General features: G+C 43.0%; 1 protein-coding gene across 2 annotated transcripts in view; it reads right to left on the bottom strand.

The window, feature by feature from the left end:
• The window catches only part of adgrl2b.1 (adhesion G protein-coupled receptor L2b, tandem duplicate 1), a 71,360-nt gene extending 55,887 nt beyond the window's left edge, over positions 1-15,473 (bottom strand). For both annotated transcript variants that reach the window (XM_085378818.1, XM_085378817.1), the window contains exon 1: positions 15,357-15,473. In XM_085378818.1, the coding sequence (XP_085234944.1) occupies positions 15,357-15,432 (76 nt within the window). In that variant the 5' untranslated portion in view covers positions 15,433-15,473. The remainder of the gene's footprint in view (positions 1-15,356) is intronic.
• Between the last annotated feature and the right edge of the window lie 3,482 nt (positions 15,474-18,955).

Here is an 18,955-nt window from a genome sequence, read left to right as displayed (position 1 = left end):
AACAACCACCGCAGAGCCAAACTGAACTGGACAGAGAATAGTTTGTTTTACGGTCGTTAGAGACCTCCACCCCAGCATTTGTTTCTTTTGCTTTTCTTGCTCTGTAAAGAAGAAGAAGAAGAAGAAGAAGAAGAGGAGGAAAAAGGGCAAAAATCCCAGCAGAAAGGAGTGTAATATAATCCATTTTACAGTGCCGGCAATCGAACAGGGGACAGTCTGGAGTCCACACAGGAGGAAAAATCTATAGATGGAGCGCAGCCAAATAGCTCTGCTTTAAGGGGAATATTAACTATTTCATTCAAATCTCTGCCTCCTTTCAGCAAATTACACTGGGACAGGTTATTTCTCAGCATTTCGTTTTCTAACTTTTTTTTCTTCCCCTAAGTAATAAACTGCTGCATCACGAATAGAGTGGAGCCACAGATATGATTTACAAAGAGAGAGGGAACAAAACTGGAGAAAGCAAAAGAAAAAGATCCATTATGTGGGGTTAAAATGATCCGAACTACAAAAAAAAAAAAAAAAAAACGAAAGAAAGAGAAAGGAAGAAAAAAAAAACATAACTGTCTGCAATTTTGAGAAAACAATTAGGTAAAATCTAAGCAGAACATGGAAATGTGTTCCATTTAAGAAGTGCAAGCAGAGCGCTGCATGAACTGCCAATAATCGCCGTTGTTTGCAGCAATGGTGGGCCCCTGAGGGGGCAGCTACCATTTGTATTTTCTGCACTGCTCTCTCCTAATTAGCCCTCCTTTCAGCCTGTTACCTTTTTCCATGCTCCCATTGGCTTCTGAGCATTGTCATGTACTAACACTTACCACCCCGGGTTCACATTGCCCCCTCACTCTAATTATCCTCACACTTTTGACAGTCAGGGTCTGATGCAATTAGCATTGTCTGAACTGCTCAAAGCTGAAGTGATTCGGGCTTGAAATTCCTACCCTTAAACCCCAACACACACGTCTGCTAGCCATTCCAGCCCGCTGTGCCTGGCCCCGGTTATAATGATATTCTATGTCACTCTGTACATGTCACACCAGCAAACAGACAAAAAAAATAACATCTGTGAAACACACACTGTTGAGAATATAATGTTAAAGTCATTGTGCATTAGGAAAAACTCCTGCACACACTAGAAGCGGTAGCAGGACAGCAAAATATGAAACTAATGGTATAAATTCTCTGGCATTCGGCCACTAGACATTTCATTATAATACCATGATCTATCTAATGGCCAGTAGATTCTGCTTAGCTGGACTGTTTATCACCTCATTAGGAGACGTCATTGTAGCCGAGCCATAAGTGGAGGGCTGCGGGGTCACTCCATCTTTCCCAATAACTACTACAATTACCCAAACCTTTCAGAAAACCTGTCCAGAATGGCGGATGATAAAACACAGAGAGAAGTCGTCGGCTTTGCTGCAAAGACTAATGATCGGTCTGCCTGCCATTCCTCATGGAAGGAGTGACGGGTTTATCACGGCAGCTAGAGAGGACAGACAGAAAGAATGCATTTCATTGGGTTTTAAAATTCTAAGCAGGGAGACGAGTCTTTCGGCTGAAACACCCTCGTGGACACACACACGCACGCACACGCCATCTGCCTTTTGTAACCTCCTTTCTCTGGTTGTCCACTGACTACTCTGCCTATCTATCAGACCGCTATGGCATGATAGCATGCTGTTGTCAACAGAAGCCTAACGATTGATTAGGCCTGTGCCTCGGCGGCATCCTCCTCCCTCGCTTGTATAGATTTCTCTGGTTATAGGCTAACAGTACATCAATTAGGGGGAGTATCTAGACCGTACTGGCGGCCTAAAGAACAAATTGCTTCTTTTCCAAACTGTAGATAGTCTCGGCCTCATTAATGACCGTCTTGTCAACTTGTAATTGGGCAAGTAATGACAAATCTGTCTAAAAAAGTTAAAATACATATAATGGTTTTTATTTTTTATTTTTTTTTGGTACTGTAGGAAGAAGAACAGAGCCGAATTCAAAGTAAAATATTTTCGGTCGACTTAATTGGGTTTCGCTTAAGATTTTAGGATTTAAACACGGCTATGAAGGAAAAACCTTGTGCCAATAAGAGGTTTCTGGGTGTCGGTATCCTTTCGTGTTGATTTTCTCGGTTTAAACAACTTTTGCGAGATTCTGGAGAGGAGGGGGAAGACTGTTTGTGTGCACAAATGTCAATGTCTTAGGGAGGCATGAAAAGCTTTTCATCTCGCGTTCTGTGCTTTGACTGTTCAACTTTGCAGCAGTTGAAGATTGCGACAGAAGGGCACCAGCTGCAGGAAAAAGAAAAAAGAAAAAAAAAACGGTGTAGAGAAAACTGCAGGAAAAATCCATAACACAAACACTGCAGAGAACAGACTGCTCCAAATGTATCCGTACCTCAGATTAACTTGAAATGGCAAAATTATTGAGAGAGTTGAATTATGTTTAGCCATGGTAACCACTTTGACTTGGCTATAATTGGCTGTGATCTCTATTCCTGGCCTTGTTGACATGAAGTCTTATCATGCATTCTGGTCAGTGAGTGACTGCGAGAGGAAAGTAGCTTTTCAGATTCCTCCCCCTGACCTGCCTGCTAAGCTGTCTATTGAGCTCAAGAGAGCAAAGCAAGGGCTGGGACTGCTTCTCAATATGTTGCATTCTGGGTGATTTTTTTCCCCCTCCTTCTTCTTCTTCTTCTTCTTTGGCTTCTCCAGTTGACAGCCTATAATTCACTGGTGACAATCCCCCTCATAATACATATTTTGTTTTCTATCAACACCCTTGAAATTGGAAGTGGCACTGTGGCTCAGATGGGTGCATCTAAAACCATCCACAGACTTACACTCCGTGGCTCTTAAAACCCTGGAGATGAAGCGAAAAGATAATGGAGGTTTGGTGTCGAGGTATCGCCATTTGGCGACTGCACGCGGCAGACCGTAACACACATGTTCGGGGTGATCTTTGCTGCTCTGAGCATTCCCTCTCAAGAGTGCTGTCGTGACCAACCTTTAACCCTTCAAAGGCCACGGCATCAGGACTAATTTGTGTTGTACAGTTATTTCATTTTTAACCTTAATTTATATTTTATTCCTTCCTAGTTAAATTTACCCTTTTTAATTTTTCATATTTATTTCCTATCTTATTCATAGCCTTTTCCTTTTTTGTTCTCTTTAGGTCACGAGCAGTTGTCCAAGCATTTCACTACATATCGTACTGTGTATGACTGTGTACGTGACAAATAAAATTTGAATTTGAATTTGAATTTGAATTTGAGAGAGAGAAAAAAAGTTAAGGAATGCCCGATCGGAAAAAAAAAACAAAACGTGGGCCACTTTGGGAGGGTAGACAGAGCGGCGAGGGCTGGCACAGACAGAGAGCAAAGGCGTTGGCTGACGCTTGTCATCCTCCATTAAGGATCCTTTGATTGGCCTTTGTGGTCCGGGAAACGGCAAACAGCTGCATGCAAATGGCCCTGTTTCCCCGAGGCTGGCCCCCATTGTTCTGGGCTTCGGTTTGACAGGGACGCTTTCTCCACAGCATAAAGGAGGGTGTAGCCTTTAGTCAAATAAGAGTGCCCCCACAGAGGTCACAGCAGGAGTACTTCAGGATTGTTTGTCTTTTCATATTGTTTCATTCCCCATACTACTGGTAGCCGACATCTCTGGAAGAAAGAGCAAATCTCGGAGTCAAGCTTTTGCTCCAACGGTGGGAGATGCATCCATAATCCAATATCCGAGTGGTCACAGAGCAGGTTTTGCTCTAGTGGAGTAAAGATATTCACTGGGAAGGGGGGGAGAAAATAATAAAGTCTCATTTGAATTCTTAATATTTTGCCTCTTTTTTTCCCAGCTTCTTTGTTCTTTACTGAAGTATTTCTAATCTGCTCAGGGGAACTTTCTGATTGCTGGCCAAGGAGAGGGAAAAAAATAGCTCATAAAAAAAAATCAAGAGACCACTGCGGTAATTCTTTCATGTATTAATTAAAACACAAGTACCCTTTGCTGTCTATGCACATGCCTCTCAACTAACAAACTCAAAAGTTGGGTCTAATTCAGCTTGCACGGTCCAAAGGCAGCAGGCAAAGTCTTTTTTATTTCCCCATCCCTCAATTTGTGAGGCATCCGGCGATGCTGCCTAAAATGTTCCCAAATGCAGAACATGACCACCCATCAGATGTGAGAGACAAGCCGGGAGCGAGGTGGGAGATGAGAAAGGAGATTTGGGATTTACAAAGTAACACCTGCTTTTCAAATACAGACAACACCCCGAGAACTCTTCGCTGCGCCACCGGCAGATCATATTTCATTCCAACTGTCAAAACGCGCTGAAACACCGGGAAATCAACGTGGACATATGGCACCGTTTCCCATGACACTTAAGTCCCAGCTCTGGTCCACCTTTGCTGGGAAGTGTTTCTAAAGACAGTGTCAGACAAGACCACAAACCACGCCCGCCTTTCCCAGACAACTGCTATCAGACACTCTTGATTCCGATATAAGAATTTTAAAATAGAAACTGGCAATATAGGACCGAGTCCATTTGTGGTTAGATGAAGCGCTCTGAGTCATATCCCTTTTCTCTTTGGTGGTACACGCATTCAGCACTCCCCCTTCAAAAATCTCCACTTTTTTTTTTCTTTTTTGCATTCTTGCTCATTGCCTTTTCTCTGATTCATCTCTTAAATTTATTTCTTATATTGAGGCGAAGAAAGAGATCAGGAGGAGGAGGTGGGGGGAGAAAAAGAAATCACGTGCTCCATGTTGGTGCATGTCTCGTTGAGGGGGTTTAAGGAGAAGGATTTGTCATTTTGCTGAGGCTAAGCGTGACAGACTCCGCTGCTGCCTCTTAACTCCTCAGGTGGATCCGTTTAGAGTGCGCTAGATCCATATCACACCTGATGCAGCCATGTAATATTTCCTCTGTAACGGGAGCAGCAAAACCATAAATAGAAAAAAGTAGGGGTTTTTTTTCCTCGCCTCGGTCTTAATTCTCATTAAAAATAAATAAATAACGAAAACATCGTGAAATGCAGACGCTCCGTGTAAAGGTGATGACACCATCGCACTTTTAACATGGAGCAAGACTCCGCTTATGTTTAAAAATGACCTGGCACAAACCAGGGAAGCCAGCCACAGAACAAAATGTATATTAAATTTAGCTGCACAAGAACTTTTCAAGATTTTCCCAGGGTACCCAACCTCTCACCCTTTTGTGTGTGTGAGTGTGTGGGAGAGACACTTGCTGGCAGGATCTGGCTTTTGCATCTTTTGGCCCAACAAGATCCCACAGCAAATAAAACAGAAAACCTCAAAGCTTCTTCTTCATGGAGAAAACACTTACAGTGCATTTACAGTCCCATGCAAAGGATGAAGTCTACACAATGCAATGTAGGTCCATGCACTCCAAAAGACTTCCTTAATATCTTGGCTTCCCATCTTTACCAACTGAAACTTGAACAAAATTAAATAGATTTTTCTTGCTCTTTTCAAAACTAACAAAATCTGTCAACATGCTCACCAAGGACCACTGAATAAAACAATCCTATTTTTAAATCCATATATAACATGTGGAAATGACACATTGTGACTTTTAAAGACAGTTATTGATGTTTATCAATGCCAGAAAGCTGTTTCTGCTACATATTGTATAAAATAATATTATAATTCTTCATTTGCTTTTTTCTGATATCATCCTGCTTGTTAAAACTGACTGTAACATGTAGAGACTAACATGTTCACTCCATCATTTTAACCATTTGCCTGTCCTGGTCTGTCAAAATCATTTGAATTGAATAGAAAGCTGCAGACAACCAGTCATCTGGCTCAAAGCCTCTTCCCCCCCCTCTGTGAATTCAAGGAATCTAAACACAAAACTGGTCCAACTGACCAACCGTGTACACATCTGCAGGCTTTGGTAAGAACAATTTATACACACTCAAGTTAACCATTACTTTATATGCAAAACAAAGCAGAAACGGAGACACATAATGCACTACTAAACTTCTCTATGTGGGGAAACCCCTGGATTAAGTCTATTTTATGGCACTGCGTTTGTGTTAGTTTGCATTGGTATTTGTCTGCACAGAAGGCTACGTAACCCATGCAAACATGCTTGTCTGCAGTCCTCCATAAATCAAACAGCATGCAACTGGCCCTGAAACAGGAGCGAGGGAGCAACAGGAGAGTTCACAATAACTGATTTGTGTTGATGAGGATATGAAAGCTTCTCTGTTTATAAGCACTGGCATTTTTTTTTTGCTGCTGTTAGCCTCTGTTAGCTGCTGTTAGCTGCTGTTAGCCAGCGTTAGTGAAACTGTCTTGAAGTGGATCTAACATTTTACTCTGATGTTTACTGAATAAACTGTTATGTGACATAAGAATATAATCAAACTGTTTATCAGGGGGAAAGAACATCCCTAACTGGATTTTTAGCTTATAGCTCCTGTTGTCGTTTAGCTGGCTCATTGTCAGCGGAGATGGGTGGGAGGTTTGCATGTCTAATCTGCTAACAATAAGAAATAGTGACAATATCAGGAATAAATAAGCCTGTTTAGGATTTTTAGTTCTTTGGTAAAGGGAAGTCCTTCTCCGATGGTAAAACATAGGTATGATCCTAAATAGCGTCTGAAGTTAGAGGCACGAGTTTAAATGTCCCTCTACAGCACAAAAACACCTAGGACTTCTTTTCTCTGACTTTGGCCTGCTGCGTATGTGGTCGGTCTCAAGACACATGAGTAAAACGTTATCAGTCAGAAGGGAGACGTCCTTCCTGGCCACTGTATTCAAATATGGTGGGTAAACATGGCACCTTCCACAGACCAACGCTTGCTCCCATGAATTTTTAATAGATTAATTACAAGTTTGTAATTAATACTTAGATTTTTAAGTACGGTATCCTTTTTTTCTGTTAAATAACCTCAAAAAAAATTAACTGACTGTACCTTTAAGGATGTAACTTCTGGCAAAAACAAAATACTTGAAATGCACAGCCTACTTTATTTTGATGTTGCAGAAATCACTCTCTGGGATTACAAAACTCTCAGAAAATGTTTCAGTTTTGCCACAAGTGATGCGAGTCGACATGGTGGATTATTTTTGCCTCTTCAGAACAGCCGGCTCAGCTGCAGAAGACTGCAGATGAAGAATTTCCCTCATGGGGCAAGAACTGAAGAAAAAAAAAAAAAAATCAGAAAGTGGAGGCTATAATGACTCTGTCTTAATTTGCCTCAGAAAATCAGGGTTCGCTCCTCAGTCGATTGGTAGGATGAACCCTGACCCCGTGGGCACACATCAAAGACAAGCAGCTCGGGAAGAGGGGGGCATCATTACATTACTAATAATCTGCTAAATGCAAAGAGGGTCAGCGTGTAATGCACGTCATGACAGGGAATTTTCAGCTGGAGAGATGGAACTAAATGGAATGTCTTGTTTTATTTGGTCCATGGATACATCAGTCAGATTAAAGGAAAGCATAATTCGACACCTTGTATTGTCTACTGAGCAAACAAGGCTTTTCTTAGAAATTACAAATAACTGTCACGAAGGCTAAACATTTTAGAAAAAGATGCTCGACTTGGAAGATAGAAAAAAAATCCTATATGCTCCTGGGAGAGTGCCACTTTGACAGAATTAGTTCATTGCTTGTTCAATATCTAACATATTGTTGCATCTCTTCAGGGGAGTTGATGAAACACAAAGAAAGAGAGGTGACTTAAAGCAAGTCTGCACTTAAACCCCAGCTGGATTTTCCACTCAAGAAAATGTCTCGGAGTAAGTCAGGTGCCCCCCTGAGGGTGGGGATTGAGGGGGGGAAGCAGGGGAAGAGAAAATGAAGGAGGATGTGGGATTGTCTCCATCTCATGCTTGTGTCTCTGTTTTTGTTTGCTGTGGCAGAATCTCCCCATTTCTCCCTCCTAATCAACCCCTACTTCCTTCACTCAGCCCTGCCTGTACCGAGCACAGCCCAGGAGGCTTACTCTGGACGTCACATTGACACGGTGTCAGAAAAGGCTGCAACTGGAACACGGATGACACGAATAATGAGTCAGAGAGTACAAGAATGACAAGGGACAGAGATCAGGGCCTTGAGACGATAATGAAGCGACAATTCTGATAAGAGACGCGGAATTACTCTTCACGCGGACTCCCAGCCTGCAGTAGTCTTTAACACATTCGCACTTCTATCACTTCTGTTTGTAACAAGTCCATTTTGGTATTTTCGTATATCTGAAAAAACCCACTTGTGGCGAAGTGGATGGAGTGGTAACTCAGGCTGCGTTTATGCAGATGAGGTGGTGCAGAGCAATTTTAGTACTCGTTTTGGCATGAAATTGTGTTTCTCTGTTTCATCCCAGCACAATATTCTTTTGAGGCTTTTGTTGGTGCATGAGAAAAATATATTTTTTTGAAAAACCCTTTCATGCATCTTTTATTTTGACATGCGTTTTTCATTTAGTGCAGAGTCAATGCACACTAACATACAGTTTTTAACGCAATTAAAGCTCAGTCTGTGCTGGGTTAGATTAATGGGGGATTTCTTTTTAAATCAGTAATGTCTTCAGCATGCATCCTGAGATCCATTGAACAGTGTTCATCTTGCTAGAGCTCCTACTCTATTTGATATTTTGCACGAGGGCTGGATTGGCACATCAAGTCATCATAATTCAAAAAATGTGTTGGTCACACCCATGTGTGCTTGCAAAATAAAAGCGGTAATATAAATACCGTTGACAGACCAGCACCAGAAAATTTCTGAACATGGGAGAACTCCCACTCGCGGGGTGGTCCAGAATGAAGCGGGCGATACTACTACCTATATGCCAAAAAATGTGACACTGAAGACAAATGACCACTTTCTTTTTAATGCTGTTGTTGTTGTTTAGTGTAAGCATCACTGACCCTCAGCAGCCACTCCACAGCATTCATCATGTGGATACTGCACATCAAATGAGGCAATAGCAAAGAATTTCAAGCTACCAGACACAAGCAGCTTCTTTTGTTTTCTACTGATTTGGGATCAGCACGCTCCTAAACTCTTTTGAAGTTTCTGTTCAGAAATGTGTGCCACCGAGGGGAGTGTGTCTCCCACATTAGAATTCTTAACCCGCCAAGCATGTAATAGCAGAACGCTAGCATTTTATGGGCAACAATGCCTTCCTTGTTAGTATTTCTTGTTTTCACTTCAGTTTTGACATAATATTGATCACCATCTGCAAGGGTCACTGGACGAAAGCGGCAAAGCTAGCAATTTTTAAACTAGCTTATCTGCTGGCATGTGAAGTGCTGGCTCTGCATCTATTAGGGTATTTGGTTGTATAATGCTCTGGCTTGAGGTCTTTTTGCTTTATTGAGTTCTATCGAAAAATTGTTACTTTGACACAAAAAAGAAATGTTTTCTGAGTATTTTCTTCAGTGCCTTTGAGCAGTAACCTCTTTATTGGCAGCCATTACTCCTGATAAAAGATTTCTGGGCGTCGTGGATCTATATATATGTACTGTACTGGGCAACAGAGAAAGCTTTTGTGGCCTTTGAAGCCTTTCAGATTTACCGGGAAAGTCAATGAAAAAAAAGAACACATTCCTTAGCAATAGCCCCCTGCTATCACTGCAACACTGACCACTTTGATTGACTTGAGCGTGATGACCTTGCCCGTTCCCTTCCACCGGCATACCGCTGAATGCGAGTGGAAAACAGGAGCACTGATAAGAGATGCACAGATTGCTGTGGGGGGGTGGGGGTGGCGGGAGGCTTGATGACAGACAGTTTCCTGCACCTCATCTTCGATGAGGGCATTGTGCCTTGCACATTCAATAGGGATATACACTACAAGGAGGAGGTCAATACTGATAGAGCAAGGCAAACAAAAATGTTCTTTGTGCTTAGCTGTTTCTCTGACTTTTTTTTGCAGTGTACTTATTCAATTTCCTGCACGGCAGGAGAGGGCTTCCTTATCTTAGACTGTTTATACCTGCAAATCGGCTGGTGGCCTTTTGTTTGCAGGTGACACAGACCCTCAGCCTGAGGAGATTACTAATACAGTGAATGCAACAGAGAAGCATTCATGGCCTGTAGTGAGAGTAAGACTGCAGGCGCCGAGAGACAGAAACCCCAACACACATCAAACACATTGATTCACATCATATATGACCATTAGCGATGCAAAATTAATTAAATAAGACCAGTGGCAGCGTACCCACTTCCAGGTCATATTTAAATATCGCTCTGACTTCAGAGGACGCTTCTGAAAGTCGGCAAAGGCAGCGAAACGCACAACTGAGCCACGAAAAGCTCGTTTTTACCGAATCCTTTGTAATTTCTTTTATTGATTGCCATCCCTTCCCCACTGTCAACATTAGTTTTAACACCACCATTTACTGTGTAAAGCGGCAGTAACAAAAATGTGAGACCTGAGCTGTTGTGACAGTTCTGATAAGGAGCGACAAAGACAGGTAGAGACAAATGCATCATTTTTGAACAATTTTCACACAGGGTAATTATAATTGTAGCCTCCCTCGCTCTCTAACAACAACCAGGTTTTTGTTCAAATGGCCTTGTTCTGTACATGCACTGCGCGTCGCCATCATCAAGCTGTCCTTAACAAATTAGTGCCCAAAATGTATGCTGTGATAACAGGGGGGAAAAAACGCCTGGAGTGGCAGTGTAAAAAAAAAAAAAAAGTTGCAGGTATTCATAGCAGCAACCTGCTTTTGTTGCTTTTGCACAGTCTCCCTTTGGTGTTTAATGCTATATAGCTGCTTTTGTTTTTGCATGTTTGTTTGGCTTTTTGTTCAAATAAATTAGTCCTGACGTGCCTTCCAGCTATTCAGAAGTGTTGGGAACACTAAAATCCGACAGGTTCTTGTTGTCTCCGTAAATAATTTTGTCTCAGATCCAAAACACCTTCTCACATACAAAGAAAGAAAGAAAGGGGGGGGGGGGGGGGGGGAGACTCGGCTGCTTTCCTATAGTGTAGAATTGATTTTATTTGAAACCCTTCTGCTTCCTTTCAAGATTAAATGCATTACTTTGTTATGACAGCTGAACCCTCCTGTGAAGCAGCGACTTACACTGAGCAAATCCAAAAGTTTAGAATCGGAGGAAAAGTACTTTGTGGTTGTACGTCGGGCTCATCTATTATTTGAATTAGCCTGCCCGGAGGAAAGAAAACGATAAAGGAAAGAAGAAAGAATACACGTGAAGACAGTACTTAAGAAAGGACGACGTCATGTGGGCATCTGGTCCGCTGTTTATACAACTTGTTACCGTAAGGGGTGTGAAGTGAACAACTCTGAGATGCTATTGAAATTTAAGGCCCGCTTAACATTTGAAATTAAACTGTCATAAAAGCGCAGCTCTCGGCCCCATAAAGTACGTGTTTGTTCGTCGGCCTGACTTTTACAATCACGTCTAAACACACAGTGGAGGAAAGGAGGCTCTCGCTCTCAAAAAACCGCACTCAGGAAATCGCTGTTGCAATAAATCTAGGATGACCCCATCGAGGGCGATATTGTATTTCATTTCCTCTGAGCGAAATCCTGATCCCGAAGATTCATGCGACTCTGGCTCATTTCAATTTCGCGTTCTCCTATGATTTAAAACTTTCCAGGTCCTCGGTTATTATTAAAACAGTATATTGTAATGCTGTGTCGTGCAGAAATATGTCCGCGGCGCGGAAAAGCGAAACGCCGCGTGCACCAGAGATTGTGGCAAAAATGCAGAAAGAATTGTATTAGCAAATGAGAGGGAGCGACTGAGAAATGGGACGATTTATTTGTGTCAGCGTGCCTCTCAATACGAAGCAAAGTCCATTCAATTCAAATGATGAACCCCTGCCTTATTTTTTGAAATGCTTCCAGCTGGCCAAAAATTTCCATGCAAGCCTGATATATCAGATTTTTTTTTCCCTTCCTCTGTGCTTGTTCTCACCACACAGATTGACCAGTCATCTGTGAATCTCCCATGGTTTAGCTGATAATTCATGATCGCCCTACCATGGACCCGCAGCATTCAATATGAATTATAAAATGGCAAGCCAAGCATATCAATGGATGACAGACTGGATGTGTATGGCCCCGGGCCAGAGAGGAGTTGCAGCACAATAGCTTCCCCCTTTCAGTCAACCCCAGGACTGCAAATACCAGTGTGGCACGAAGGAGGGTCTTCCATCAGCACAATGTATGGCGCTGCTTGAGACAAATGTTGAGCTGAGACGTAACATTAACCTTTACAACCTTTTCGGGGGAGAAACGCAGGCATGCTGGTGTGTTCGACTAAGTAATATTTTACAGTTTAAAAAAAAAAAAAAAAACTCTCTTAGTGAGAAGCAAACAGCGAGTGATCCTGAGCAGCGGGGGCTGAAAACCAAAAAGCATAACGTTGCAAAAAACTTTTTTGTTTTAGGGCAGGGAGGGCGACTCCAGTGCACCATTTAGCAGTTTCCTTACAAACGACTCTCGAGTCCGCCGACTTGATTATTCAACACGCTGCATATTAATGCCTCTCGTTCACACATTCGTCATGCTGGAACAATTTCTAGGACCTAAACAAACACTGCCTCTTTGCTCTGATCCTCCGTCTCTGCAGATACGGCACAGCTATCAAACATAAACTACTTAATCTTTTTACATTCCTCTTTTGTGCAATATTTTGATACGAAGGCTGCGCTGTCTGCTCTCCTTTGGTATTCAAACACAACAGCCAACGGAAAGTGTTGACACTGACTACATGACATAATCCCTCCTTACATCTGTCTCTCTTTACTTTAAAGACTTAGATAACTGCTCTCATTCAGGCACAGCAGGCGTGTACCTGTGCACTCGCCCCACCTTTGTGGCTGCTCACTTTGAATCCGGGCGTCTTCTTTCATATCTGCAATCTAGGCGGTTTGAAACATCTGAAACGAACGTGATACCTGCATGCCCCAGTTTACTCCAGCAGACGCGTCATTTTATAGATCTGTTTTATAATCGTGGAAGAAATGCAGGGCGAATTAGGCAAAGTGTGGCGTTTGAAACATTGACACTAGTTCGGTCACAGCTTAGAGAAGTTTTTCTTATTAGTGTTGGAGTAAACAACTGCCTTCACCTAAACACACAAACACATAAGAGATTCACAGGAAGTGACGTGTGGATAAAAGCCAGCATTGCTGCCTTCACGTCTGCCTCTTCACCTCATCGTCTATGGGTGGTAAGAGCCAATATTTAGCCTTGTTTTAGTTTTTTGGTTCTGGTAACTCTGTGTTTGCTGTCTGGGTGGTGAATCAGTGGTTCCTATTGCTTTTTAGCAGCATTCTTTTTGGCCTCTTTTATTAGAGCAGTTAACATTTAACCCTATAACCCCGATCACCATCATCTGTGTTTTTTTAACCCTAATGCCCTCATATGTTTTTGTTTAAGATGAACAAAATGCGAGCCATAAATAGCACAAAAAGGCAGGTGCAGCAAAAATGATGCAAATGAAAACTCATAAATGCAAACTGATATGTCAGCAGGTTCAATAAACAGTCCGTTTTTAGAAAAAAAATAGCATTTCCTGGTAATTATTTCATAGTTCATAGGCTTTTTACAGGGTTAAATTACAGGCAGCTAAACAATAAGCTGAAACATGCAATAAAACTTGATAAAGCTGTGCAGAGCTGCAGATTCAGGAAACAACTCCCTAGTCCCCCCCCCCATACACACACACACTGTCATTTTATACATTACTATAATAAAGAAATATGCTGTATATAACTCTAAGTGAATGCCACTTTAAAAAAATAATGCTGTCAATTCCATTTGATTCTGCACGAGTCTGCCCGAAACCGAGCTCAACTGGTGTTTTTTCTTCCCCGCTGGCTGAGAAAGTCAATACCAGTAGAGTGAAAAAAATCACCCTCTTTTCAGGTATGTCATCGAGCATTTCAAAGCAAGGGGAATGTTTTGGGTGAAAATCATAACCTGATTATAGCCTCTCCTGGCGAGGGACAGGAGGTAATTATCAAGTGGAGTTTTGCTTGCAGGAACTCTCAGGGAAACGCAGATCATAAGCCCTGGGATGCAAAACCCTCCGGGCTGCATTGGCTGAAGGTGACTGGCATGTGGATAGAATCAGATATTGTTTTCAGATGAACCTACACACACACGCACGCACGCACGCACGCACACACACACACACATTCCTTTATTGACGGATGGGCAAATATGCATTCTTAGGCCTGAGAGCCCTCACATCAACTGAAACCCAAAACCCGCACTTTCTGCATACCAAAGCAGTATTCCTCTTTAAGAAATTCAACAGGACTATTCAGCTCAGTTTCTAAGCCAGGCCAAATCAGAGGGCTATTCTTCAAGTACCTCAGTAAGACTCTCTTCCATATTATCTAAAATTGCTAATCTACAAAGAAAAAAAAAAGACTGAAGAGGTAGCCTGCTCTATACTAGACTGCACTGCTACCTTTGTTAATATAAAATAAAAAACTGTACGCTACAACCAGGAATAACATAAAAGTGTAGGGTGTATCTATCACAGAACAAAACAGCAAGAGAGAGAGGGAGAAAAATGAAAGATCCAAATTCAAAAGGAAGCCCCAAAATAATGTGCTTCAGCATCTATGTGTAATCAATGCTTGGCACACGAGCATGCTATTTTGGCTTACTTTGTCTCCCGTTACAATGGGACTGAAACGGGGGAAAAATATAATGATCATCATTAAGCAGACATACCAACATCAGTGGTTTTGATGGGCATGGAACTGATGGGAGTGTTTTGTGACAATACTTGTAATTACAGCCAAATGTACTAATCAAAAGTGAGGGAAGTAACCAAAAAAAATGTCACTGCAGACAATTAAAAACACTGACACATTCCTTCCCAATTCCTCGCTCTGGCACAGAATCAAGTGCCCCGCTTTTGATGGTTCCAAGTACACAGGCTGCTCAGAACAATCTGATTAAGGTGCAAATAAAAAATGCATCAATCCTCTGCGGCTGCAGTGCCTCAAAGTACACTCAAATAATCTGTTACACAGCTCATCCGGCAGAAAAGGTGTCGTTATGAGGCTTTGGGGGAAGGACACACCATTTGAGTTACTGTGGAAGTGAAGAAATGTGTCAGTCAAAGTGTCCGTGCGCTGCCAAGAATATTCAATGAGTTCCATACGAGGTGTTTGAAAGACCTTTTTCAAACTTCAAGGGTAAAACCACTGAAGAAGAACTCAGCAACCTTGCTACATAACAGCTCTCCACTTCTCTAGTGTGGCGACAACAATGTGTGCTAATAAATTCAACACATTAATAAGCTGAATAATAAGTGGCTTCTTGAAAGGTTGACTAGCAGCACATTAACGCTACTTTCTGCCGTGCAACTCCATGGTAACTCACCTTGTGAACAGTGAAAGCAAAAGAGAAGGAGCAGGAGGCAGTGAAACACCGGACACCTCCGCAGTGCAGAAGCCATTGTGTTGCTGTATGCAAACGATCCAGGAGCCTGATGGCTAATAGTGCTGGTTCGGCGAGTTGCGGAGGGAGAGCTGAAGGCTGAAGCGACGTCAACGATCAGTAGTTCTTGGAGAAGCCTCACCAGTCATTTTTTTCCATCTGGAAAAAAAGGGGAGAAAAAAGAGAGGAAGATTGCATAAAAATGGAGGAAGTTGGTGAGATCTATGAGATCATTAGCGCTTCGCTGGTTTAATTGGCGTAATTTCTACAATCTGCATCCTACACCAGTTCATGTGTGAGTTGCTTGTTAAACGCAGTCAAGCAAATATCTAAACACCACAGGAGGAAAAAAAGAGAAGATCCTGACTGCTGTTTGATTGAGCAAACAGAGCATTTCTCTGATTTCAAGTTTCACAGAAATATTCAAACTTTATTCTCAAAACGATTTCGAGAGCAGCGGCATGAAAGCGTGTAGCGCGCCTGATGCTCTGCGCTTATTTAGCACGCGGTGGCATGTTACGACTAAATGTTTACACTGCCTCATTCTCCCACTCGTCCCCGTTCCACCTTCCCCATTTACTCCCAGGATCCCCGCGGGAGAAACCTTGTCACTCCGGCAACACGCTCGCAAAGGACGCCGTTAGAGACACAGCTGCTTTGAGAGCTACTTTTGTCTCCTTCCTTATCGAGGGGTGGCAAAAACAGGCCTTTGTCTGCAAAAGCAGCGAAAGGTTAGAGCCTGAGACAGACTAACACGGCAGACAGATAAGCTGCTTACCAAAGTCAAACACCGAGGATGGGTGAGTTGTGTCATATGTGAAATTACGCACATACACACACAAAAACTCATATGGACTCATTCATGCACAAATGTACAGCAAAGGACGTGGATACGCACACACAGGAACTTCCACACACCTACACAAGCATGCAGGAAGATCTTGTTTATTTCTTGGCGGTTGCCATCTAAGCATCTCCCCACGACATGCACACATATCCACACAAACTTTGCAGCCGTCGCTATGCAAAGGAGAGCGAATGCTTCCTGCTTCTCAACGCCGCTCCTTCAGAGCCACCCGTCAACCGCTCTGATTATTTTATAATGAACCTAAATTTGAGCAGCAGAGCAGTCAGCTCTGAGCGCTCTCTGGGCCTCACTAATGCGCCTGGATATTTTTGGCAACACAAAAACCCACAAAACATGGAAAGCTTCCACATTAGCATACTGAGCAATAATTTAAGCCACTATTAGATTCGTTCTATACGTGTCCAAAGCCTGGTGGAGGGATAACAGTTTAACAAAAAAAGCCTCCACCTAGCCTGTTGGAGCCGGATCGTATTTATTTTAATTTGAGGTCATCCTGGCCGAGCAGTTGTGCTGCAGAGTGTGCACCAAGGAAACTCGCACACACACTCACTCGGCTAGCTTATAATTTATCAGTTAAAGTTGGGTGGCTTCGTGGGATTGTGGTTTTATTTGTCTTCCAGTTGTTTACCTGCCAATGGCGCCAAACCAGATCAGGTAAGGGCCACAGTGGAGGGGACTCGCTCTCCTCCATGGGAGAGCTCACACCACGTCTACTCAGGCTTCTCATAATCTCGGATCTTCCACCAGCTCCAATACCGGGCAGAGCATGTGACGTCTTCCACAGCAATTTATCATCCACAAATATGAGTCCTGGGGGCCACGGAGTAACCATAATGGTGGCTGACAGGAGGAGATTGCAAACTGTTGGGGGGTGGAAAGGAGGGGCACCCCCCTGCCCCTATGGCCTGCTGGGCCTGCTGAGCCACTCGGCCCCTCCAGACACCAGGGGGCGAGAGCCCGCCAGGCCTCGCGGCTGAACGCTCGCCCTCACCACCCTGGGGTTCTTTCTCCCGATCAGCCGTCGCCCTGCTGAGTAACATGTCTCCTTTCTCCCTTAAGCTGGTGCAGGACACAGCCATGCTCCTCTTCCTAAAAACACAGTTTTGTTTGGTGGGATTTCTGCACTGAATCGGTCCGGACTTGAGATAAAGGGATTAGGCGATTAACACTGAGATGCTTTACACAAGCGCTGACAGACGTATCATAATTTCACATCAGGGGATGCAGCGGGGAAGAGGGGGTTGACGTTTGTCTAAGGGGAAGGGTGGGGGGCTAAGATGATCTCGAGCAGAAAATGATTTTAAGAGGTAAGTGAGGCATCGTTAACCCCTCGGAGATCGTGCCGAGGAATTATGTACACCCACCCCCCACCTCGAAGCCGGGGAATTGAGGTTACTTGTTACTCGGCCAGTGATTTCTGCATAATGATAATCATGCTCCACAGAGGCCGATATGTTAAAAAAAAAGGGAACACAGTTATGACTAACTGTCACCACCTACACTACATCTAATGAGCTCAAATCTATAATATACACCAGGAGACAAATGACACAAAAGTTATTAATTTTCATCTGCGTTTTTAAGCTCCTCTTCCTACAAAAATACAAGGAAATCTATTCCCTGAGGTTTTTTCCCCCCTCTCTCCCTCCCCGTCCTCTATTAACAGTATATCTTTCTGGAAACGAGACAAAAAACTTCACCAATGAAATGAAAAATGCTATGCAAACATTCACGACATCTGTTTTTCTTTTGTCTCTTACACACACACAGTGTGGAGACCCAGGGAGAGAAATCTATCATCAGTTAGGATAATGGAGAAAATCACAGTCCACAGCAAATTTTTCACATCAGCCTGATAGAAATAATAAGCAAGCATTGAAAAAAGGATGGCGAGCAATTAAAACATAATTAAAATAAATGGATGGAAGGAGACAGCCCACATGTCTTCACATGAAATACTAGGCTGTGTGTAACAGCCAGCTGAATGAATGTGAGGCTCCTTTGACAAAGCTTGTATCTGCTTCACTCAAGCTGGAGAGGCGTCCAGTGAAAGAGAGTGGGAGAAGAGGGGGAGTTTGGGAGTTTCTAAGCCGGGAGGGACTAAATAGATGGGAGAGGGAAGAGGAGAGGAGGAGAAGAATGGAAGGGGGAGAAAGAAAGGGGCGATGGGGTCACCGAGGAGGATTGACAGGCTGTGAGTATGGCCTGACCTCCTGGGTTTGCCTCCAAGTTTTCTCCACAGGCTTAGCGAAGACAAAAATAAAGCCCAGGAATGTTAATTTATTTTCAATTGTCAACGCCGAGAAGAGAGATAAAGAGCGCATACATACATATCAAGTACGAGCGGAACAAAACTAATGCGCAACTCCAAGTGTAAGCTCAAAACCTACAAGTGAAATAGAGCCGCGGCCCTGTAGAGCTGGATCTTCCCAACACAATGATCCGTCTTCCACTCTTTGAATAACTACTAATTTGAAGAACTTTCTGGCCCGCCCCTTTGCCCTACATTCAGGACAAAAAAGAGAAAGGAAAAAAAAAGAAAAAGACACACATGTGAGAGGAGAATTTGAAACATCAGAAAATTGTTGATGAGCTAGAAGTGGAAGATGCGAACTACAGGAACTAAGAAAACAGAGCCTCCAGACACTCGTTTTTTTTTCTGTCCTCGGTGCGC

Source organism: Diplotaxodon limnothrissa, linkage group LG18 (genome assembly GCF_057381915.1).
Source record: "Diplotaxodon limnothrissa isolate DT_005_m linkage group LG18, D_limnothrissa_male_GT1.1, whole genome shotgun sequence".
Classification (NCBI taxonomy): domain Eukaryota; kingdom Metazoa; phylum Chordata; class Actinopteri; order Cichliformes; family Cichlidae; genus Diplotaxodon; species Diplotaxodon limnothrissa.
Note: the sequence above shows the minus strand (reverse complement) of the source record. Positions and strands in the feature narration are given on the sequence as shown.